Source organism: Meles meles, chromosome 21 (assembly GCF_922984935.1).
Source record: "Meles meles chromosome 21, mMelMel3.1 paternal haplotype, whole genome shotgun sequence".
NCBI lineage: Eukaryota > Metazoa > Chordata > Mammalia > Carnivora > Mustelidae > Meles > Meles meles.
Genome location: NC_060086.1, coordinates 12,997,785 through 13,022,702, shown reverse-complemented (window position 1 = coordinate 13,022,702; position 24,918 = coordinate 12,997,785). Strand labels below are relative to the sequence as shown.

Below are 24,918 nucleotides of genomic sequence, written 5' to 3'. Positions count from 1 at the left end.
CGAGGAACTTCCTTCCATCCCTCTCTTTTTCTTGAAAATAAAATATTTTAGCCTGGTTTATTCACGGAGCCCTGAGATTTACCGCCAGCTCCCCAGAGCAGGCTTGCCTGCCCCTCCCCCCCCCCAGATAGTGGCACTTCAGGCTTCCCTCCAGGCCCAGGCAGCCCCAAGGGGCTTGGGCTCTCAAAACCCCCAAGAAGAGGAATCAAATGGATCCAACCAGGCAGGGGACTGTGATGATCACGATGATGATAGCCCTAACCACAGGCCCAACACTGCCAACAGCTCTGCCTTTGTTATTCTCACGGAAACTTCAAGGAAACTCCGAAACTCTGTGAAGCAGATAGGATCCTCACTTTAAAGATGAGAAAACAGAGGCTCAGAGAGGACCCTTGGCTAAAGTCACCCAGTATAGAGGAGCCTGACTTCTAACAGAAATCACTGGGACTGTTCACCTCAGCCTAGCACAGACCGGTGGAGCAGTTTACTGGTTTAATCAGTCCCTCAGTCCCTTCTCTGCTGTGTGACCCCGAGCAGGTCACTCACCTGATCTGAATTATCAGCCCACCCAGCATCTGCAGCTGTCGGGTCAGTGCCTCCTGGGGAGAATCCTCCCAGTCTCCTCCCAGCCAGGGCTGCCCAGAATCAGGGCTCCATGGGACAGAGAAGACAGGAGGGTAGCCGCAGGGAAAGGAGACTCCTCCAAGGGCCCACGGGAAACGGAGGGCCAAGAAAGTTAGGCAGGCTGGTGGGCACTGGGGGAGGGTCCTGAGGCTCTGCCTGGGCTGGGGGTCCTCCTGGACCACAGGCCTATCAGAGATCCTTGAGACGCCGGTCCCGCTTGCCCGCAGCTACTCCCTCTAAGACCAGAGATCCAAGGCCTGACCCGCACGGGACCCACGCTCCTCCCACAATGCCCTTGATAGTGGCGTTCCTCGATAATGGCGCACTAACAACAATCACCGAATAATCAAGACCACCTGATGCTCATGATCTCTTTCCACCCCTGAAACACCACATGGGATCCCCACGCCTTCTCATCTGGGAAAGAGACCTAGCAGTCCCTCTCTCACAGCTGCTCGGGGGTGGGGGATTCAGCTGTGTAGTGCGCGCACAGGTCTGTAACGGTTTCTACGTGACTGGTGTTTGCAACACGGGAGAAAAAGGAGTCAGGAAGGGCAGTGGCACAAACTGGCAGCACGGAGACACCAGGCAGCCTCTCTGCTCTCCAAGTCCCCCCCACCCCCGGCCCTGCCCTGGCTGGCTGAAGTGGGAGGCTCAAATGGGACCCCAGTCCCAAAGGACTTTCCACCATCCCAAGCCTGGAGAGGCAGGACCACCCCCACCCCACGCTGGGTACACATGATGATAGGGACTTGGTGAGACTCTGGCAGAGGATGTGGGCAGACGGCGAGCCGTGAAAAGCCCAGGAAAGCCCTCAGCCTGCAGCAGGTGCTCCTAGGACCCAGCATCCAAAGTCCATCAGAGGCGGGGAAGGAGCTCACAGTCCCCCAGGCCTATCTCTTCACTGACAGAAGGGAAGTGTGGCCCCAGGGGGTCCAGGATTTGCAGGGCTCCCAGACACCCACAGTCTGGAGCGCCATGAGTAACTGCCACAGGAGAGCACTCTGACCCTGGTCCCATTGCTCCAACAGTGATTATCAAAGGCCCCCAGGGAGTTAATGGTGAGCAGAACAAACTAGGCCCTGCCCTCAGAGCTCACTCTGGTAAGAAAATATCTGTCTTCACAAGTGAGAGGTGCACCAGGGGAGGGGGTGTCCACTGAGTCTTATAGGATGAACAGTGGGTGAGTTAGAGGCTGCAGAGGAGGAACTGGCTTGTGCAAAGGCCCTGCAGCAGGGACCAGAGGAAGCACTGAGCGTTTGAAAACCAGCAGGGAGGCTGAATGACCAGGGCTTGCCCCCCACCCCCAGCCACCACAGGAGAGATGACCGGAGGTGGAAGGGACAGCGGCCCACAGCCCTCAGCCCCGCCCACCTGGCACACTCCTTACCTTCATGGGCGTGAGCGGCCCACAGCTGTACCATAGGCAGGTTGCTGGGGGTAGGGGAGCGGAAGGAGAGGTCAGAGGGCAGGGGCACGGGGCTCCCATGGGACGAGGCTGAGGGCCCCATCCCGCTGGCCACAAAGCTGCCCAAGAAGGCCTCGCCTGCAGAGAGAAGGGGGGGCTGTCAGGCACCCACCAGGCCCCCACTGTCCAGCCCAACACCCCGAGTTCCCCATGTGTCCCCCACTTCTCAGAGCTGACTCTGGCAGAACACCAAAGAAACCTTCCTGGTCTGCCCCAGACCGTTGGGCTCAGGACAGACCTGTCCCCTCAACCATACCCAGTACTTAAAAAACCTGCAAACTCAGCCCCAGAGGAACAGGCCAGAAGGAAGCCCACCACCATGGAAGGCCCTCACCTCCAGACACCCAGTGCTCGGCAGGAGGGGACAGTCCCCCCAACCTGCCCATGAAAGCTGAGGCACGGCTGAGGGCAGGGACCTCCTGAGACAACAGCGCAAAGGGGTGGGGGGGGCTCCAGGTCTACATGACCTACACCCCCATCATGCTCTGAGCTCCCGGTTCAGGGAGGATCCCTCCCCCCACCTCCCCAGTGAGGACCCTGCGGAGCTCTGAGCCAGCCTGGTGAGGGAGGAACTGTGCACCCATTTATGGCATGAGGAAGCTGATACTAGGGGTTGGGGGGGAAGGGCCTGGTCCCACAGCCAGGGCGCCACCACCGGGGACACACACCCAGCAAACATCCCAGGACTACAGCAAGTCGGCAAGACAAACAGCACAGGAAGGAGAGTCCCAGGCCTCCCACCCGAGGTCCCTCAGATGGGGCATGCAGTGGCCAGCTGCCACTTGGGGAATAATGCGTGGGGGGGGGGGGCGCCTGGGTGAAAAGCACCGGCCCCTGCCACGCCCCACTTGGCCAGGCCCATACCAGGAGGGACGCCCCCTCACTGCCGCCCAGAGGAGCATTGGCCCTCAGGATCCATACACCCCACCCCTCAGAAGATCCCAGCAGGCCTCCAGGTCACGGGCCAGAGGGAACTAGGACACTTGGGCAAGGGACTGCCCTCCCCTGACCTCAGTTTGCTCATCAGCAAAATGGGAACACTAACGCCTCCCTTAAGAGGGAAGCGTGACCTGAACAAGAGTAACAACCCAGCGGCAGCACACAGTCTGCGGGGATCCCGAACCCTCCCCCAACGCCCCCAGGAGGAGGGGCAGAGGCCTGCACACAGAGCTGAGCGGGAGGGTCACCAAGCATCCAACAGGAGCTAGTCTCCGCATCCCCGGAAGCGGGTACTGTCTGCAATGACCCAGAGAAGTGACTCCGGGTGGGCCCCAGGCCACAGGGGGTTCCCAGAGCCCTGTCCCACCTCTGGGTCTCCCGCAGCCCCGTATGCAGGGTCTGTATACAATAGGTGCTCACTCGCTGCCTCCTGGGGGCAGAGGACGCCAGAATGTCCATCCCACTCCCTTTGGGGGGAAAACCAAGGCTGCAGGGGCAGGGCTTCCGCCTTGGTCCTCCAGAGTGGAGATGGCAGCAGGCAGGAGGAGGACACCTTCGGGCCACATGTGCCATCCAGCACCCTGCGTCTGGGGAGCCCCCATGCTCCAGCCCAGCCTCACCCAGCCCCCTCACCGGACTCCAGAGCCAAGCCTTCGGGACCCAGGGCCATGGTGGCCGATCAGTACACCCATGTGGCCCCAGCCCGGGCAGCAGGGCCTCTGGGCCCCGCTAGGCCCCAGGCTTCCTCCTTGGCAGGCAGGCAGGCGGGTAGAAGCCTCCGGAAGCCGGCAGCCAGAGATTTGCGCAAGGGCTTACATCAGCCACCAACTCTTCCTGCCTCGGGCCGCACGGAAGCCGGGTGGCCCAGGCCTGCCCCTGCCCAGGCTTGTGAAACCCGCCCAGCGGCTCCCAAGGCCTGGTGGGGCGTTGGTGCCCGGATGCCACCAACGGCTCCCGCCCGCCACAGGGGCTCAACGGTGCCCCAACTCCCTTCCCTGGGTCCGGCCAGGATGCTGGTGCCCCGGAAAAACCACGGGCCAGTGCACACCCCTCCCAGACCGCAAGTTCACAACCGTGTCTAAGGGACACGCCAGCCCCACGTCAAACCAGACCCCGCGTCGCCCTGAAGACCCCTCCCACGGGCCCTCCCGGCCACCGCATCCAAGCCCCCACCAGTGACACCTGGTCACAACGCAGATCCCTCCGTCAGCCTCCCTCCCCACCACATCCAGTGCCCAGGACCTGCCCAGCATGTAGCAGGTGTCCGTTTTTGGACAGACGACGGGAACACTGTTTCTAATCCCCTCGGGGCAAAAGCAGTAGACATGTCAGGATTAGGAGAGAGGGTAGGTACAGCCTCTGACCCCCGAGGACACCATGTGCCATCGCAGGCCATCTGGCTGCAGCCCCAGCCACCCCGCGTCACCACCGTCTCCACGAGGCTTGGTGAGGCCCCGCCCCCACCCCAGCAAACCTGGTGCTCTCCTCGAAAGCTAGCTATGCACCTGGGGTGCACCCACCCCTGGGGACCCACTGGACTCTCCCTAGACTTGGCTGGAAGTCCTCCGGTCTCTCTCACTCCCACCCTGGGCTGAGCACCAGGGCGGCCCCCACCCTGATCCCAGGCTGCCCCCTGGTGGCTACATGTGCCACCTGCTCTGGGAGCCCGGCGAAGCTAATGCCAGCCACCCACAACAAATGATTATCCTCCATCATCCTTCAGAAGAGTAACGGCCAACACCCTACCAACACGGACAGGAACCTGGCATCACACGTGCCTAAATCACTTCACTGCCCCACGGGTCGTTTCTGGAATCTTCTCACGGGCCTGAGGACAGCCAACAGTCTCAAGTCATGGGGCCCCCGGCCAGGAGCAGAGCTGGACCCTGGAGCCCACTAGGGTACCTGTCAGAGGGTTCCCGAAAGTGCCCAGCTTGCCATTCACAACAGGCCAGGCAACCGGGCCCACAGCCGTGTCGGATGCACGCTGCCTATCTGTGCGGACCCTTACAGGAGCCACAGGTACTTGTGGCTGCGGAGCACGGACGTGTGGCTGGTGAGGAAACACATCTTTAATTTTATTAAATTTTCATTACTTTAGACTTCATTTAGCCACGGTCCGTGAAGGCTCCTCTTTGCCGGAAACGGGAGTGGAGATAGGGATGGGGCCCCTGAGAAGCCTGGGAAAGGAGGGGACAGAGGGGTCCCCAGGGATGACAGGAAGACCGACACTGGCTCCACGGCCCACTTGCTCTGGGACTCTGGGCAGACTTCTGAACATCCCCAGGCTGTGCCAAGTGGATCACAGAGTAAAAGGTGATTTGTGGAATGCTTCTGTGAAGTCCCCGGCAATGCTGGCCCAACGTTTTTCCGCTCTGTATCGGGACAAACCCTGGGGCTCAGGAAGTAGAGCAAATGCTCAAGGTCAGGGTCTGACTAGGACCGCTTCCTCTACCCAAATTCCACCTGCCCCTCCTTAAAATCCAAGTTTACTTTTATTATTTTTTTAAAGTTTTACTTTCTATTTATTTATTCATTTCTTCGAGGGAGAGAACGCACAGGTGGGAGAGGGAGAGAGAATCGGAAGCCAACTCTGCACTGAGCACACAACCCCACGCGTGGCTTGATCCGTCGACAGCGAGGACCACGACCTGAGAGGAAAGCCAAGAGTCGGACGCTTCAGAGTGAGTCACCCAGGCACCCCTAAAATCAATATTTTTTTAAAGATTGTATTTGACAGAGATCACAAGTAGGCAGAGAGGCAGGCGGCGGAGCGGGGGTGGGGAGGGGGAAGCAGGCTCCCCACTGAGCAGAGAGCCCAATGCAGGGCTTGATCCCAGGACCCTGAGACCATGACCTGAGCCAAAGGCAGAGGCTTATTAACCCACTGAGCCACCCGGGGCCCCCTAAAATCAATTTTTAATTTAGAAACCAGAGAGCTGGTGACTGCCCATTACAAATGCACTGACTTCCACTGCATCACACACTTTCAAACGACTCATTGCTCACGGTCTGAATTTCACCTTGAACTGAAAAAGCAGCCACAGGTAAGCTCTGCTCTCGGCGTCTGATGCCGGCACTGCGCTGTCCCCCAGTGGGCCAGGCTAGACCCGTAGACCAGCCTCCCTCCTTGCCCAGGGTGCCCCAATGCCCAAAGTGGTGACCCATCCTGGATCACCCTCCCACAGCCCTGGGGGTGCAGGAACCTTCTCACCCTCATTTTACAGACTGAGAAACTGAGGCTCAGGGGTTGGTGCACGGGGGACCGCGTTGTTTAGGCAACGCTCCTCCAAGCCCTCAGCTTGGGAATTCCACCGTGGCGGGCCCTTAGCTCTAGCCAGCCACTGCTACTTGGGCCCTGAGAGAAGGAAAGTGAGGGAAGCCCCCACAGGAGGCGCTTAGAAAACAGTCTTCTCCCTCTCTGGTCCCCAGTGCCCCAGGGAGAAGGCAAGGGCGCCCTGGGTGGGGGCGGGGGGGAGGGCAAGAAAGGAGGCACGGAGGCCCAGCTACATGCAGTGGGCCCCCTCCACTGCCTGGGGGAAGGGTTCAGGGTCCCTCTGGGAGCATGAACATTAGGGAGCTGGGCAAAGGGGCCTTAACCGCGTCTGTGCCCCTTCCTGCCCTCCCCAAGGTGAGACCCACCAACATCCCTGCCCCTCCCACCCCACATACTGCTGGCCATGGACAAAGACCTCAGGAACAGGAGGGAACCAAGAGTTTGGGGGTGCTGACCAGCCTGCTTTCAGCCATCGCCACCCCCCTCACTGATACCTGAAACACAGGAAGGATGTCAGGGTTTTGCTGCTCCTGAGGCTGGCCAAGATCACCAGAAGGCAGAACTCGGATCCAGACAAGGTCCATCCTTCCGTCTGTCCATCCATCCATCCCTCCCTCCCTCAAGGCTTATGTAGGGCTACTGTGTGCTAGGGGCTGGGGAATGAAGTCCACCCAGATGTATTCTGTAAAGGGGCTGTGCCCTTCCCATCTGCTAGCAGACCCCCCCCCCCCCACCAGAGTAACAGTGAGGCCACCTCAGCTGGCTGGGGGCCTCCCACCACTGTAACCAATGGGAGTCACTGAGAACACCTCTAGAAGCCGACTACATAAAATGGGCACCTAAAGTCCTCACCGGTGGGAGCAGGGAGGGGTACTCGGTGAGATCAGGGTGGGTACAAAGGTTTAGTAAATAATGAAGGACTTTATCACTGCAAATGGGCTGGGCTGGAACATGGACCCGCACAGCCACACTGGCTGCACCCCAGGGCCTTTGCACCTCAGCCTGGAATCCATTCCTCCCTGCAGATATGGCAGATCGTCTGTAAACTCCCATCTGTATATATCTCACTCCCCTCTCTAACATCTCAAGTCACATTTGATGAATTCAGCGTTCCCTAACCCTGCTGTTTTATTTATTTTGCTAACCATGCTATTTGAGATTGCGACCCACCCCACCCCCACACCCTTTCCTGAATTATTTTTCTCCATAGTGCTTATCACCACTGATCAGACCAAATACACATTAGTCTCTCCTTTATTGTAGCTCCTTGTTTACTGTCCCCCTCCACCCACTGGCGCAGGAGTCGGCAAGCTTTTTCTTGCCAGGGCCAGATAATAAATCATTCACGCACCGTGGGCCTATTCTGCCTGCTGCAGGGAAAGCAGCCTCGGACACCACTTCAACTACTGGGCTTTGTTCCAATAAAACTTTATTTACAAAGACAGGAGGTGGGGCGCCTGGGTGGCCCAGTCTGCTGAGCGGCTAACTCCTTGATTTCGGCTCAGGACATGACGTCAGGGTCGTGAGCTTGAACCCCCATAGGGTTCTGCCTCAGCATGGAGTCAGCTTGAGATTCTCTCTGGCTCCCTCTGCCCTGACCCTTACCAGCACCCTAAATAAATAACATCTTTAAGGGGAACAAAAAGCAAACAGGAGATGGACCTAATCTGGCCAGTCTGCAGGCCCGTGCGTTAAAATGTGGGTTCACTCCACCCCGAGTGCGCCCTACATTGCACACACAGTAGCTGCTCAACTCAGATTTACGGATGGGAGGGGTAGGCAAGGTCAGCATCAGCTAGGGCTGAGGGAAGGAGAAGGGGGGGTGCTTGCATAAGGCTTGCCAAAAGGCTTCAAGGCTTTGCTTCATTCTGTCTCCCCACCCCCCTCAACCCTGCTGGGGGGGGGGGGGCGGGCGGCGCAGGGGCGGGGAAGTTCTGAACCCTTTTGCCCGAAGAAGAACTGAGGCTCTAATTCCAAAATCTACACTCTTGCACTCGGCCACACCACCCGGACGCCGGACCCCATTTTCCTATTTTCTCTCCCCAAGGCCCCTCCCCCGAACCACAACAGAAACACACACACTGTCCCTTTCTGTTTAAAAGGCTCTGGCCTCGGAGAAAGCCTGCATCCTTGATGGTCTCACCAAAGGCTATCGGAGCATCTCATCGGCAAGATCAAATCAGGGTGATCGCCCAGAAAAGAGCTCATTCCAGCCCAGAGCACGGACATGTGACTCAGGCGTTTCTATGACAGCAGCTGAAAATAGTGTGAGGACCCTCCGGATTAAATGACCTTCAGACTCCCACTGATCCCGAGATGCTGGGACTTCTGTAATATCTGAGCCAGAGGGTAGGTTGCCGCCCTGGGTGTATAAAGAGTCTTATCATTCAGTAAGAATCCTAAGCAAATCACCAACGACAGTAAATGGCTGAATCCGGTGAAAATTTGTCGTTAGGATTACAAAGAAGTATTAAAACGGGATGATGTCATTTTCATGTATCGAATGAGCACATGTGGGGTTTGGCTGTGGGGAAGGAGGGGGCGAGGCGGGAAGCAGCCAGGGGTGGGTAAGCAGAGGGCCAACCTATCCCTAGCTTTTGGAAAGCAAATCAGCAGAACTCTTCAAGGCTGGGAAAAGGCACAGACCCACTTTGGGGGGTCCCTCCCAAGGAAACCACCAGATGCACTTACTAGGATGCTCACTGTGGCCAAATTGATGGAGAGCTTCAGTGCACTCCAATCCAAATCCCGACAGCTGTGTGTGTGTGTGTGTGTGTGTGTGTGTGTGTGTGTGTGTCCCCCCAAACGTTACATACAAATGGAAAGCAGAATCTGGGAGTGGTCTGTGCACACCCATATTCCCTGGAGCATTATTCACAAGAGCCAGAAAGTGGGAGCCTCCCAGGGATCCGCTGGATAAACAGAATGTGCCCCATCCATACAACCGGACATGATTCAGCCTTAAAAAGAAAGGGAGCTCTGACGCGTGCTCCAACACGGATGAATCTTGAGGACGTTACACTACGTGGAAATAAGCCAGACACAGAACGACAAACACCGAGACAAAAGTCGGAGGCCTCTTCTGTGAAGTCCCTGGAGTGGCCAAGTTCACAGAGACAGAAAGTGGACGGGCAGGTGCCAGGGTCCTGGGGTCGAGTTCCACCTCAGGCTCCCTGCTCCCCTCCCTCTGCTGCTCCCTCTGCCCTTCCAGCTTGTACTCTCTTGCTCTCCCTCACAATAAATAAAATCTTAAAACAAACAAACAACACACACAGAGAAAGCCATCAAAAAGAGTCAAAACAACCTTGACTTAATGGATGAAGAACAACGTGGGAGGTCTTTGCTATCAAATACCCAAAAGTATAACACCCAAGAGAGGGAAGCCTGAGTGCCATCGGCACAGGGGTACCCAAGCAGACCCGAGAGAGGCCGGTCCACGAACAGCCCCACAAGTACAAAAGCAGAGGAAAGATGATGCCGTCGATACATGCGGCTGGTCAGCCTGGGCATCTGTGCGGGTCAAGCCACGATAGAGCCCCTAACTTCCCACAGCACGTCAACACCAATTCTAGGTGGACTGTGGGTCTCCACCCAAAAGGCAAAAACAGGAAAGCCTCCAGAAGAGCCACACTGGAAAATGCCTTCACATGTGGAGGGCAAACAAAGGTTTCTTACAAACCATAAGAAAACACAAACCGAAAGGCTGAGATTGCTATACGGAGCTGCACTAGAACAAGAAACGTCCAGGGGTGCCTGAGCAGCTCCGAAGTTAAGCGTCTGACTCGGATTTTGGTTCGGGTTCATGGTCTCAGGGTCGTAGGATCCGGCCCTGCGCTGGGCTCAGCATTCAACGGGGAGCCTGCTTGAGAGTCTCTCTCTCTCCCTCTGCCCCTCAGCCCGCTTGCTCTGGTCTTATTATCTAAAGATAGAAACTTTTAAAAAATGAGAAGTGTCTATTCATCCCAGGACACCATTAAGAGAAGGAAAAGGCGAGCCACCCCGTGGAAATAGATCTGTGCATCATGTCACCAGGGGAGGGTTTGTATCCAGAATATATAAAGAACCCCCACAAATCAGTAAGAGAAAGACAACAAGAACATAGAAATGGGCACCGGGAAGGTAGCAAATACATCCAAATGGCCAGGAAAATGACTACTCAGCCTCTCTGGGGTTTTTTAAGTTTACTATTTTTCAGTAATCCCTACACCCAACATGGGGCTCGAACCCATGATCCCGACATTACGAATCACGTGCTCCTGGTACCCTGGTACTCAGCCTCTCACACTGGGGAGGAGATGTGAATTAAGAGGGGTTAAGGTCCATAAGGAATGTGGGACAATATTAAACATTAATACACGTGGGGAAGAGGCGTAAACAGTCCAGCTACTCTGGAGAACAGTTTGGCAGGACGTGCAAACCTGCCCCCACCGGGATACACCCAAGGGCGAGGCGCAGGAATGAGCAGACCTGGTCCAAATTTAAGAGGCTAAACACCAGTAACAGTTGAAATCTGAAAACAACCCAAATGTCCATCAACAGCTGGATAAGCACACTGTGACATCACCACGCCAGGAACACCTCCAGCAAGACAACCCCCCCCCCCAAGACCACGGCCACGGAAAAGCCTCACTATAAAAGACACACACGAGACCATACACTGCACACTTCCTCATACCGCACATGAAGTGTGTGGACAGACAGCTCAAATCTCTGGGGGTTTGATGGGGTCACCTAGGGACAGGGAAGGGGAAAATGACCCGGGGTTATGCCGGCGGAGGGAGGGGAGAGGCTGTGGGAAAAATGTAACAGCCGTACATCTATGATCTGTGCCCGTTTCTCTGTGTATCTTAAACCCCAACAACAAATATCCACAGAAGAAAGGTCGGGGGGGAGGGGGAGAGAGGCCAATCTGAACCTTAACACAGTAAATATCACACTCTTGAGTAATTTTTATGAACTCTCACACTGAGAAAATCCGCACAAACTGAAGCAAGTACATAAATGAAAATGAGGCAGGAGAGGAAAAAGGAAAGAGAAGGAAGAATTCCTACCCAGGACCTAGTTCTCCTCAACCCCGGGGCTTGCCAGCAGAGAGCTCACGCCTCACTCCTAGATCCCCCTGGCTTCCCAGCTGTGTGGACTCAAGGGGGTACCACAACCTCTCTGGGCCTTAGTTTCCTCTAAAGTAAAACGAAGGCAGCGGGACAGGAAAGAAGCCGTGACTGCAGGGCTGGGACATGGGTAATTAAGCAAGGCGGATGGACAGAGCTCCAGGCTGGGATAGTGGGTGGACAGCTTTCTCTACATTGTCCTGATGCTGTGGCTGGGCCACTGCCACTGTCCCCGGGCTCCTATCAGTGTGACAGACTTAGCCGTGAGAGTCCTGAGCGGTGGAGGCTCCCCCAAACCAAGCAGAGGTCTGGGAGCCCCAGCAGCCACCAGGCCAGATCAAGCAGCTCCAGCAGGGCCTTCCCCGGAGGGGAGGAGTCCTGCTGGGCCAGCCCCGCCTCCCCTCCCCAGCTCCCCTCGGAGCCTCTGGCTTCAGCCACTAGGCTTTGTTCCTCCAGTTCTCTCTCTGAGCCACAGCCAACAGGCCTCCCTCCTGGTCCTGCTGGAAGCCAACCCCCCACCCACCCACCCACCCAGGAGGTCAGAACCCAGCAGGCATTCTCCAGCTCCCCGCCACCAGAGAAGGCCCATCTGGCTTAAACTTCAGTCCCACTTCCAGGGACCCTGGCAGTCTGGGACTTTGCCTGGCCCCAACCAGAAGCCCAGCCCACAAAGTAGGTACTCAAGTCGAAATAAAGGGAATCCCAGAACAGCCCTCATGCTGATATAATGCAAATACGTCCACCCCAGCCTGGGGTCAGGGCTCTGGCCCTTCTCACTTCCACACCAATTCCAGAGGACTTTCCCACTGATTTTTCTCCTACCTTTCACAGAGGTCTAAGGCCTTCTAGGACCCCAAGGCCAAAAGTTAGGAGTCCTGTTGAGTGGGAATGGCAGGAACCAAGGAATGCAGGCACCCGGGCCAGGGGAAGGGGAGTGGGCTGGATCCCAGAAGCTGGGACATCACAGATCTGTCATGACAAACCCTTTCCCAAATGCCAGAACTTCATGGAAACGACAGCCATGCTGTTTACAAGGGAGAGAAAAGAAAACAAGACAGGAATGGAAAGTAGACCACTCTCACCGGGTGGCTCAGTCGGTTGAGCACCTGACTCTCGATTTCGGCTCAGGTGTGGCGTTGGCTTAACACTCTCAACGCTCCCTCACCCTTTGCCCCTCCCCCACAGGCAGAGCTCTCTCTCTCTCTCTCTCTCTCTAAAACAAATAAATAAAAGTCTTTAAGGGAAAAAAAAAAATGGGTGCCTGGGTGGTTCAGTTGTTGGGTGACTGCCTTCCGCTGGGGTCATGATCCTGGAGTCCCAGGATCGAGTCCCACATCGGGCTCCCTGCTTGGCGGGGAGTCTGCTTCTCCCTCTCATTTTCTGTCTACATGCTCTTTTTTTCTCTGAAATAAATAAACTTTTTAAATTTCTTTAAAGATTTTTATTTATTTATTTGACAGAGATCACAAGTAGGCAGAGAGGCAGGCAGAGAGAGGGAGGGGGAAGCAGGCTCCCGCCGAGCATAGAGCCTTATGCGGGCTCGATCCCAGCACCCCAGGATCATGACCTGAGCCGAAGGCAGAGGCTTTAACCGACTGAGCCAACCAGGTGCCCCCACTGGGTGGCTCAGTGGGTTAAAGCCTCTGCCTTTGGCTCACGTCATGATCTCGGGGTCCTGGGGTAGAGCCCCACATCGGGCTCTCTGCTCTGCAGGGATCCTGCTTCCCCCTCCCTCTCTCTGCCTGCCTCTCTGCCTACTTGTGATCTCTGTCTGTCAAATAAATAAATCTTAAAAAAAAAAAAAAGGAGGAATATCCAGATTATAAGGAGCTCCTAGAAACTAAAAATATTAAGGTTAGAAGACAGTTAAGACCATCTCCTAGAAAGCAAAGAAACAAAGAGAAAGAGAAAACAGTGAAGTGTAAGGAAGTAGGTGATCCGTCTAGGAGATCCAACACCAAACGAATGGGAGTACTACAGAGAACAGCAAATGTGGTGGGAAGGGAATTACAAAATACTGAAAAGAATTAATGTTAATACCAAAAAATTACAACAAAGAACTCATCCTAAGGGACCTGTTTCCAGATCAGTATGGCCTATGGAGTACCCAAAAGAGCAAATGGCAAAGGAACCCAGAGTAAGGCACATCCATGCTCAATGTCAGAACACCAGGATGAAAAGAAGAGTAACAGTTTAAAAAAAAAAAAGGATAACAGTGTTAACTACCTACCAGGCTTATTTTGTGCCAAACAACGTTTGGGGCTTTATGTGTATAAGCCCATTCAGTCTTCATAGAAAAAAATAGGCACTATTCCTCATTACACACACACACACACACACACACACACACACACACACACACCCCTAAAGCATGTCCAAGACCACATGGCCAGTAAGCACTGAAGCATGAATTTTAGTAGTTCTAAAAGATTTTAAGCATTTAGGAAAGAATTAAAAAAAAAAAAAAAAAAAGCTTCACAAATGAAGGTCAAGAATCAAAATAGCATCACACTCCAGTAACACTGGAATTTAAAAGGAGATGTTAAAAGGGCGCCTGGGTGGCCCAGTGGGTTAAAGCCTCTGCCTTGGGCTCAGATCATGATCTCAGGGTCCTGGGATCAAGCCCCACATCAGGCTCTCTGCTCAGCGGGGAGCTGGCTTCCCCTCTCGCTCTGCCTGCCTCTCTGCCTATTTGTGATCTCTCTCTCTCTCTGTCAAATAAATAAAACCTTTAATTCCTTCAAAATATTAGGGGCAAATTATTCCCGAAATGCCAGTCAGGTATGACGGTAGAATTAAAGGCATTCTCAGGCATACTAGGTCTCCAAAAAACTTGCCTACCATAGATTGATTCCTTCACAGAAAGCTACTGAAGGATGTGCTCTACCAAAACAAGGAAGTAAGACAGGAAAAAAAGGCGGACAAGGGAGTCAAGAAGCAGGAGGTCTAACACAGCAGAAAGGTAAAGGGAGTATGAATGACAATGGCTCCACAACAGGCCCAAGCATCAAGCAAACCACACTGGAACAGGAAGATGGAAACTCTAGGAAGGAAATCTCCCCCAAAAGCAGCAGCTCATGCAGATTTGATCAAATGAAAAGTGCTCTAAGAGACTGGAAGAGATTCTGAGATATTCCAGAAAAACTTTTTTAAAGGCAATTAATAACTCCAGGAAATAAAAAGGTGAATTTCATTATACTACCTGGCTCAAATGTAGACAATATTTACAAGGCCAAAGCCGTAATAGTAAGCCTGGTTTAAACACAACTGTATAGGGAAAATAAACATGGTGGGGGGGTGGGATAAAACAAGATTAATATTTACTAAGTGCTTCTTTTTTTAAGATTTTATTTTTTTATTTGACAGAGAGAGACACAGCGAGAGAGGGAACACAAGCAGGGGGAATGGGAGAGGGAGAAGCAGGCTTCCTGCCAAGCAGGGAGCCCGATGAGGGGCTCGATCCCAGGACCCTGGAATCGTGACCTGAGCCAAAGACAGACGCTTAAAGACTGAGCCCCCCAGGCACCCCACTAAGTGCTTCTTATATTACAGATACTGTTCTAAATGTTTTTCATGTTCTTCACTATTTAATCCTCACAACAATCTCATGAAATAGAAACTAGTGTTTTCCCTCATTTTACAGATGAGAAAACTAAGGTACAGAGAAGTAAAGAAACTTGTCCACGGTCTCACGCTAATAAATGGGACAGTCAAGAAAGACTCAGACTCGGACAGCCTGTGGGAAACCTTCATCTTCCACACAAGTCAACAGAGAAAATAACCAGCAGTAGAAGCAAGTTATTACACAGAAATAGGGATGAAAAGGCCGCAAGAGATAGTCAAAAGACTTAAATTAGGGAATCAAGACTAGGGAGACAGGAAGCAGGGCATGGCTGGTTTTCTTCATAATCCATGTATGTTTAAAAATGAGGCGGAACTTTTACTCTAAGGCTTATATTAAGCATAAAGTAGAACTGCATACTGTCAAGGGGGGGAGCTTTATAGTAAGAAAAATATTTCTCAATAAAAGTTTAAAAAAATAAAAGAGGGGGGCGCCTGGGTGGCTCAGTGGGTTAAGCCTCTGCCTTGGGCTCAGGTCATGATCCCAGGGTCCTGGGATCGAGTCCAGCATCAGGTTCTCTGCCTGCCTCTCTCTGCCTACTTGTGATCTCTCTTTGTCAAATAAATAAAATCTTTAAAAAAATAAAATAAAAGAGGAAAAAAGTTCTAAAAGGCACACACAATGAGATGCTAACACACAACCCCCAGAATGAACAGAAGCTAAAGAAACTGACAATGTTTTACTAAGGGCGAAGACACAGAGGTACCAGAATACCACCACTGAGAACAGACAATGGTGCAAACCACTAATAAATTCACAACTATTAAGACTGAACGTACACCCTGTGACCGAGCAACCTGCTCCTAGATATTATTTCCAAACAGTAAGCATGTACGTACGTGCACCGAAAGCCCATGTTCAGAACCCCACTATCCGTTGCAAACACTGGAACAACCTAAGTGTCCATCGACAGGCGTGGATAAATGGTGCTATTTTTATGTATCATACTCTACAACAAGAGATCAGTCACTGCACACACCCAAAGATGGATGAATTTCACACACAAAACAGTGAGCGAGACCAACCAGAAATAAAAGAGGGCTTGCTGTGTGATTCCATTGATAGAAGTTCAAAAATAGGTAAAACGAATCTAAGGTAGCAGAAATAAGAACGATATTGGAGGCAAGGCTGATAGTCGCTAGGAGGAAACATGAGGGAGCCTTCTTCTGGACGCTGGAACCATCCTGACCTTGAGCTGGTTGGTAGTTACATGGGTGTTCTCATTTTGGAAATATGCAATGTTCTCAACACTCCCGATTGAAGCGTATTACAGTGTATCTATTACACCAAAAAAAAAAAAAAAAAAAATGAGATTAAACTGATGGGTTCAGGTTGGGACCTTGGGAGTCCCAGGAGCCCAAGGGCCATATACACTATTCCAGAGGCCCCTGGAGAGGACCGGACTAGAACAAGGAATTAACTTGTTAGCCTGATGGCTTGAGTCATCAGTTAACGATAACAGTAATTACAGCAATCACTTTTACTGTAACTTTTGCAGAGGGCCAGGCCTAGGCTATGCACCTTGAAGGGACTTGCTCGTTCAAACGTCACAACCACCGAACGCATTTAGTACCACGAATGACCCCATCTTACAGATGAGAAAATCAAGGCTTAGAGAATGATCGCACACCCAGTACGCGCAGAGGAGCAAGATGGCAGACTCCGACGATTTAACCTCAGCCCCTCCCTAGGCCAACCTGGAGGCTGCCGGGCGGAATCTTCAGATGGCTTGTGAAGGCCCCGGATGTGTCAGATTGTGAGGGTGCACGGCGAGGGTGTTCTGTTCACGTTCACTAACTCATGAGGACTGACCGCGGGCCAGGGCTCCCAGCAGCCCCTGGGGAGGCCCAAGACCTGTCTGGACACCAGTTCCCACGCGCGCACCCCCCCCCCCCCCCCCCCCGGCGCTAAAGCTGGGCTGGGAAGTCAAGGACAGGGGTGGAAAACAGGGCTCCGTGTGACCAGAAGGGAGCTAAGTTTGCTCCCACCCCCGAGCTGGTCACTTCCAAATCAAAAAAGCTTAAAATCGCCACCTTCTCCCCAGATCTGTTCCTGCACACCCCACCTCCCAATCCAGCTTTTGTCTTCCTTCTCTGCCTCTCCAGATCCAGCAGCCCAAGCCTCTCCGAGGCCCCCAAACCCTGGCTGCCGCCATCCTCCTTCCCCGGTCACTGTCCCCTCCCCAACCGCCTCCTCACCACTATCTACCAGACAGCCTCCAGCTGGCAACCCAGACTAATTCTGCGAAATGCTTATTCTGAAATAATTTCAAACTCCAAGAGAAGTTTGGACTAGCACAATGACCTGCCGTATGACCCTCCCCAGGTCCAGCCGTGGTGAACTCTCTCACCCTCTCTGTTACTGAGTGCCCGTGATTTATCGGAGTCTCCCATACATACATAGATAAATTACAGATACTACTTTTTCTCTTCCCAAGCCATCCCTGAGTCAGCGGTGGCCATTGCATCCCCTGTCCCTAAGCATGTCAGCATTCTTACTTCCAAAAAGCAAGGACATTCTCTTCCAAAAGCACTGTACAGTTATCAACTTCATGAGACCTACTATTGATCTGATACTATCAGCTAATCTACAGCCCATACTCCAATTTCATCAATTGCCCCCAGGATGTCCTTTAGAGCAATTTCTTCCTTGATCCAAGATCCAATCGCACGCCATACGTTGCCTTTTGCTGTCACATTTTTTTCTGTCTTTTAATCAGGAACATTTCTTGGCCTTCCTTTGTCTTGTATGCCACAGACACTTTTTTTTTTTTTGAGTCCAGACCCTTTCTGTAAAACGTCCCTCACTTCGAATCACTACCTCCTTTTAAAACCCTGAACTGCCTTCTCATTCCTCAGCGTGAAATTCTAAGACCTCAACACTGGCGGTCGGGGGACCTACAGGGTCCCCGTCCTGCCCTACCCCCAGCTCGTCACCCTCCCCCCCCCCCGCCCACTGCCCTGCTCCTAGCGACCCTCACTCCTGGGAGCCCCTCACTCCAGCTCAAACAGACCTCAGACATACTCTTTCCTTCACAGCCTGTACCTCTATTTAAAATTATTTCCTTCGCTGATTTGTGTGCTCACTGCCTGGCCCCCACACTAGGATGGGAGCTCCAAGGAGGGCAAAGATTTTTGTCTGGTCATTGCCAGATTCCCAGAGCCAGAGCAGTGCCTGGCATGCGGGATGTACTTGGAAATGCTTTGCCGAACCATACGAACAAGAAAGGAAGCGCTTGGATTGACAGCCAAAGAACGGGCAGCCTCAGAGAGCCAGGGGGCTGCGGAAGCCCCTCTGGAGTTCAAAACCTCCACCAGGCCTCTGCGGAGCTTCGGGCTGGAGGAGGAAGCACCCAGCACATCTCCTTTATCTCTTGATCGCATCACTCCACCAGCCAGTCCCACTGATTAATCTCTTTAAATCAATCCCAGTAGGCGGACGAGCTGGATTCCAGAGATAGAGCCGATGCACCCGGGAAGGGGCCCGTGGCCCCCTCCCTATTGTCCACTGGTCAGTCCAAAGTGCATGGCCTCTCTCTACATACTGATCCCTGGGTTCCACCCCCCATTCATGTATCTTCCAGGGCCCAGCCAGCCCCAGGAATGGGGGCAGGGAGAATAAACATCCAAGTACAAAATCCTGCTAATAGGTCTTTAATTGCAGCCTGAGGAGGACCGGAGTCCAGGCCTCCCAACCCCAGAGCAGAGAGGCAAGCCTACCAGGTGCTTGTCACTTACTTGTCCATTTCACTGATTCCTGCTAACATTTAAGGGCTCACTGGCTACAACAATACTCAAGGTTATGGGGAAAGTAATGGCTAACCAAAGCTTTCATTCTTGACCTACCTCCTCTTCTGCCCAGGAAAGGGCAGAAGCCCTCAGCCTGGACCCATGATACAGGAAAGGCATCTTCTCCTGGGCATCCTCACTCACCACAACCCCTGTCAACACCTGCCCTGCCGAGGTCACAGCCGAGCCCACAGCTCTGGGGCAACTCCCTCTGTCTAGGAGGGCTGGCTTCACAGGGACTCCCACCTACTCCGCAGCGCAGACTGGGAAGGGGTCCAGAGATAACCCGGCCTCTCATTGCCTCGCTGTGTGACCCAGGGCACAAGGCTCAGCCTCTCCCGGGTTCCCAGAACAAAAACAAACAAACAAAGATAGGGCTGATAACGCTGGCCGGACCTAAGTTGCTGACAGCCAAGTAGGAGAAGCGCCTCAAAGAGAAAATTTAGCACCTGCACCCAGCAAAGAAAGAGGGGGAGGGGTGCTGCGTTGAGGAATTTGTAATCCACCCCACCCAAGCAGTGAATGGGAAGCAGCGCTCCACCTCCAGGCTAATGGGATTAGCACAGGGCTGGGCTCTAGGCGTTGGCCTAGGGTCCAGGGTCTCCCAGCGGCCACTCACAGTGGGGGGAGTAAGGGGGAGCAAGGGGGAGCACCAGCGCCCTCCGGGCCTTCCTTCCCAGGTAAGCACAGGCCAGCCAGCTCTTCCCAGAGCCTGCCTGCTACTTCCTCCATGACCTCAGCGGCCAAGCACGCAGAAGTCAGGCAGCTCCTAAAGCAGGAGGCCCAGAAGACAGGCCTTTGCAGCCACGTCCAGCTGGACTTCCTCCTCCTGCCTCAGCCTCCCCATCGGCCCCATGGGTGTTAGGTGGTCTGCCGCGGGGCCCTGGTTCGCTGCAGGCAGACCCAGGCACCCCTTGATAGCGGCTGTTTGCACTGCTGCTCATTAGGGCACTTGGCCTCTGGTCAGGCAGGAACCAGACTAGAGATGGGGCGCCCTCTCCCTGGCTGGGGGAAGGCAGAAGGCCGGCCAGGAAGATCCAGGCTCTGACTCCCAGGCAGAAGAACTTGGTCCTCCACCACCCTCACTCAGGACTGAGTGACCGGCTGAGCTCAAAAGACACGCAAACACAAACATTACCGTGGCCTCTGGGAGCGCTCAGAAGGGGATGGCCCCCGCGGCCCTTTGTATCCCAGGGCCGCCCGGACCCCTCCTCTAGAATCCCAGCACCCCTCCCTCACCCACAGCACACATTTAAGAGAAAATCGTAGCTCTGATCACGGACCCCTGGGCGGAAATGTGGGCGCAGCTCCTGCGGGGGGGTGGGGGAGGCACACGAGCGGCCGGAGGCCAAGACCCAGTCCTTGCGCCCCGGCGGGCGGGTATGTATGCGCTCGCCGCCTGCGAGTGCCCCTCCCCTGCCCAGCGCTTCACAAAGGCCCTTTGTCCCGCCGAGCCCCGGGACTCAGGTTCCTGAAAAGTTCCATGAGAAAAATCAAAGAGAAGCAAAACCAGGCGAGCGCGGCCTCGCTCAAGCGAGCAGGTTCGGTGGGACAGGGCCAGGGAGGCCAGAGGCGTCCCTTCCAACGCGGAGGGCAGAGTCCGCCGCTCCCCGAGAAATCGCAAGACTCCCGGTCTACACTCTGGGAGTAGGAGAGGTGAATTTTTTTTTTAAGTCAAGCGTAGGACGCCTGGCAAAGAAGCTGGAGGCAGCCAGAGAGGAGGGACCGGGCGTCCTTCGGCAGCAGGTCTGGAGGTCCCCTGGTCTCCCTTCCCACCCTGCCGACTGCAGCAGCCGCGGCCAGCTCAGGACAAGCTTCTCCTGCCCGGGTGCCATCCCTAGCGAGCCTGAGCGGCCCTCCCGGAAAATGGCAGAGGCCTCCCGGCTCTCTCCGCCACCTCCTCCCGCGGTTCCATGTCAGACCCAAGGTTTTCCCTCTGCCACTCGGGGACCGCCAAATCCGCTCCCATGCCGCTTCCTTCCCCTAGCTCCGGGATGGCGGTGGCCCAGTTTCTGCGCCCCACCGCGCCGCGCGCCCGCCGGAGAACACTGGGTTCCTAGTGCCGGAGCTGCTGCGCTCCTGCCGGGGTGTGAGTTCTGGGACAGCCGCTCTCCTCCCGCGAGTGTCCGCCCGCGGGCTGAAGGCCGAGATCTCCGCCCTCCCCACAGCCCCTCTGCTGAGCGGTGCCCGGAGACCCTGCGCGGTGCAAGTGGAGGAGCTGGAACGGAACCGGGGCCCACGGGCGTTTGCCAAGAAAATGATCCGAGCTTGGGGAAGGGATGTCTCAAAGAGTGTGAAGCTGGTTTATTCTTTTCGTGCCCAGATTTTGAAAACCCTACCCTGGGCTGGAGCCGCAAGGGCCCCGGGGTTTCGCCCCCGGTGGGTCGGATTTCGGGAGACGCGTGTGTTCTGAGAGGGCACCGGCGCACCGGGGAAAGCAACCGAGCCGCGCACCCCTTTCCGCCGGGTCCTCGGGACTGGCCTCTGTAGCCTGCCCTTACTCCCGTGGACCCGCCGAGGGAAAGGGAAGTGCCGCGTCCCTGCCGAGAACGCCCAGGAACAGCACGAGCAGTTTTTCCCGGGCCTCCCTCCCCAGGATCCCGCGGGGACCGGAGGGGGCGGCCACGGCGCGGGGCACTTACCCGGGTGCGGGTGGAGATTGAGGCCGGCCATGTACTTCCCGGGCGGCAGCGGGCCGGGCAAGCCAGAAGCAGACAGGCGTCCGGCCGCAGCGGTGCCCACGCGATGGCTGTCCATAGCCAGGCCGGACAGCAGCGGCGGCGGGGGGCCGTGCACGGACCGCGGGGGCCCGAAGTCTCGGCCATCCATCCTCCGCGCGAGTGCCGCAGCCAGCCCCCCACCCGGCCCGCGGGCCTCGCTCAGTGGGACCTAAAAGTTCGGCCTCGGCGTAGTCCCAGAGTCCTCGGGCGGCGGGGGCTCCGCGGCGTGCATGGCGGCGGCGGCCAGCGGGGCTTGCGCTCGGCTGCGGGCCCGCGGCCCGGGGCGCACAGGCGACCGGCGGTGGGGCCCCTCCGGGCGGCCAGACGGAGCTGCGCGAGGCGGCGCACACGGCGTCTTGGAGGGGAGAGGAGACGGGCCGCAGAAGAAACGGGGTGGGGGGGAGGAAAAAGGAGGGGGGGGAAAAACAAAGTTTCAGAAAGTCATCTTGCCGTTCGGGGTCGGGGACTGCGGATCGGGTGGCCAGAAATGAAATCGGGGGTAACCCCTTTTCCATAAAAAGTAAAAATCCATGCTCCTTCCTCCGGCGGCTTCAGGCTCCCAGGCACTTGGCTCGGTAAGTGGCCGGTGGCGCGCTGCGCCCCAGCCCAGACTGGCTCGGCGGCTCACGGGTCCTCCCGAAACTGGGGAAGGCCCCTCAGCCGCACCCGGCTGCATAAATACAAAACCTCCCAAGTGGGACTGATTCCTGGGCGTCACATGCTGCAGGGTTTCAAACCGTGAAACCTTTTCCACGAGTAGTTCGAAATCTCTCCCTAAACCCTGTGTCACTATCTGATCCGGAAAGTTTAATATTTAACCTTCTTGGCCCCTGGCCTGCCTTTTTTGAGTCTGCTTTCCCTAAGCTCGCCCCGAGCCAACAATTAGCGTTTTTTTGTTGTTGTTTTGTTTTTTCCGGAGAGAAGGTGCAAAGCCTGTTTATTATTTTTAAAGAGACTCTGTGCCTCCTCCCGCCGCCCCCCTTGGGCCACTGTGAGTCGCAGAGTCTGAGTACGAGGACCCGAGACGTGGCATTCTCGCCCGAGGACTGGAAAGAATCCTTCAAAACAAGCTTTGGTTTCATTTTCCAACGCCTTGGCCTGGGAATCCTGCGGCCCGAGGACGTGGCCTGGCGCGGGGATCTGGGGGGAGGGGGGCGGTCAGAGGGGAAGCAAGGGGCTCAAGAGTCTTGCTCCTACCCTAGCTTACCCCCCCAACCCAAAAATAATCTACAAAGAAAACCTTCGCAACGCGGGCAGACCAAGGGGCGCCTCCCCCAGCGTTGGGTAAATCCCCCTGTAGTTCCAGTTTAAAGCTGTTTGTTTAAAAGATTTGTCCTTTGCCGATTCCCATGGGGGCGGGAGAGGGTCTTGGAGCCAACCGTGGGCTCGCTCTCCGTCTGCCCGCAGCAGCTCGGATTCCTGATTCTGGGAGGCCCGGGCGCTCCTAGAGCCGCCGATCCATGCCAAAGGCACCAGCTCCGGGTGCCCGCCCTGAGCTCCGCGACCGGCGCCCAGCTCCCCGAACTGCAGACCCCCTCCGCGCAAACCCCCCGGCCTCCTCCAGCCTCCCTCCCCAACTTTGCTAAGGGTGCTTATTTTAACCCGGTTTTGGTTACAAACACCCCATTCCCTCCCTCCCTCGCTCACTCCCATCAGGCTCTGGTTACCAGATCCGCGTTTACTTTGGAAAAATCTAAGATCGCCACATCCGAGGATACATGTCTTAAGGAGGCGATGAGCTTTCCGTGATTTTTTTTTTAATGTTCTTTGTGTAGCTTTCTTTTTAAAAGCTAATGCTTCGGAGGCTGCCCCGACGCCCCACTTTGGGGAAGTCGAGGTGAAGGCCCCCGGAACACCCTCGCTCTGGTCGAGAAGCTGGCTCGGCCATCTGCGGGCTCCGCTGCGTTCTCTCTACTTTTCTCCCCCTCTTAAATGCAGTTAAAATGGCTGAATTCCGGCTTTTAATTAAAAACAGCCTATAATCGAAAACGTCTCGGCGTCCCTGGCTCCCCGCCGCCTGCCGGGAACCGAGAAGGGAACCGACGCCCCTCAGCTCGGCTGGGCGGGCTGGAGCGGGGCTGAGGGCTCAGGTGGGCGCCCGGGGCACCATGGCCCGCCCCCACCCTACCCAGGGTGCCCCCACCTCGCCGACGCCCGTCCCCGATCCAGCTCTTGGGGGCCGGAGAGCTGCGGGGATCCCCCCGCGCACCCCGAGGGGGAGGCGGGGTGGGGGGGGGGTCAGCCAGAGAAGTTTGGAGACCGTCGCGCCCGGCCAGGGACGGCCGGGCGGCCGGGCGGCGTACCTGGCGCGGCGGGGCTCCCGGCTCCGGGCTCCGGTGACTGCGACTCCGGTGGTGGCCCCGGCTCCCGGCGCGGCTAGGCGCCCGTGCTGCCCGCCATCCCGCGGCTGCTGCTCCCCTTCGCCACCCGCAGCCGCCTCACACTTTTTACCCGCCTTTCCTTTTTTTGGTAGAAAACCGCTCCCCGGGCCGAGCGCTCGGCGCGCCAACTCCTCCGCCCTCCCGCGGCCCGGCTCCCGCAGCCCCCGGAAAAGCCAGCTTTCCTCCCGCCGAGCTCCCCGCTTTTTAATAAAATCCAGGTAGCGCCGGTTTAAAGAATCCCAAATCTCCATATACAGCCCGGGATTGGAAAAGGTACATTACACAACCCCCCTTTCAAGTTCCTCTCGCTGGATCTAAAAAAAAAAAAAAGCCAGCGGGAGGGGGGAGGGGGCGGCTGGGGGAGGGGAGTACTCTCCAGCGAAGAAACACGCATTGTTCCCGGGCGCCCGCCTCCCCCCACCAGGCCGGCCCCCGGCCTCCATCTATTGGCCGTGCGCACCGCCAATCACGCGCATGTAAACACCTTGGCCCTCAGCCATTCCTATAAAACCAATTACGGACCGAGGGGCTCCAGCAGTTTCCAGGCTCCCCACGGCGGGGCTGAATGATCAAAACTGGTGGTGAGAATTTTTCCCGGCCGTTTCTAGGCAGCCCTCCCCCTCCACCAGCTCGGACCCCCCCCCCCTCTCCTCCCTCTTCCTACCCCCTCCCCCGGCGTCTAGGCTGAGTGATCAAAATAGAGGAAGATGGTTGTCGCCGCAATCCAGGGCTTTGCAAGGCGCGGTTTAATGGGCCGCCTGTCAGCTTCCTGCTCGCAGGAGGTGGTGACAAGCCGAGCGAGCCGGGAAGGGCCTGGGGCCCAGCGGGCTGCACCCCGCGCCCGGGCCCTGGCCCCCTACCTCCCCTGAGGCGCGCCTTCCAGAACGCGCGGTGGAGAGCCAAAACAGACAAGGGCTGCTTTTTCCCTTTTTAACTCTTTTAAAACAAAGCAGCGATTCATTCCTTTTCCCCCAGCAGCGCGGTTGGG

At 55.8% G+C, this 24,918-nt stretch overlaps 1 protein-coding gene across 1 annotated transcript in view; it reads right to left on the bottom strand.

Moving 5' to 3' along the window:
* The window catches only part of TNRC18 (trinucleotide repeat containing 18), an 82,624-nt gene extending 58,406 nt beyond the window's left edge, over positions 1 to 24,218 (bottom strand). Inside the window, 3 exon segments of the mRNA XM_045993456.1 lie at positions 2,015 to 2,170; positions 21,472 to 21,904; positions 23,853 to 24,218. Of these exon segments, the coding sequence (XP_045849412.1) occupies positions 2,015 to 2,170; positions 21,472 to 21,658 (343 nt within the window). The 5' untranslated portion in view covers positions 21,659 to 21,904; positions 23,853 to 24,218.
* Between the last annotated feature and the right edge of the window lie 700 nt (positions 24,219 to 24,918).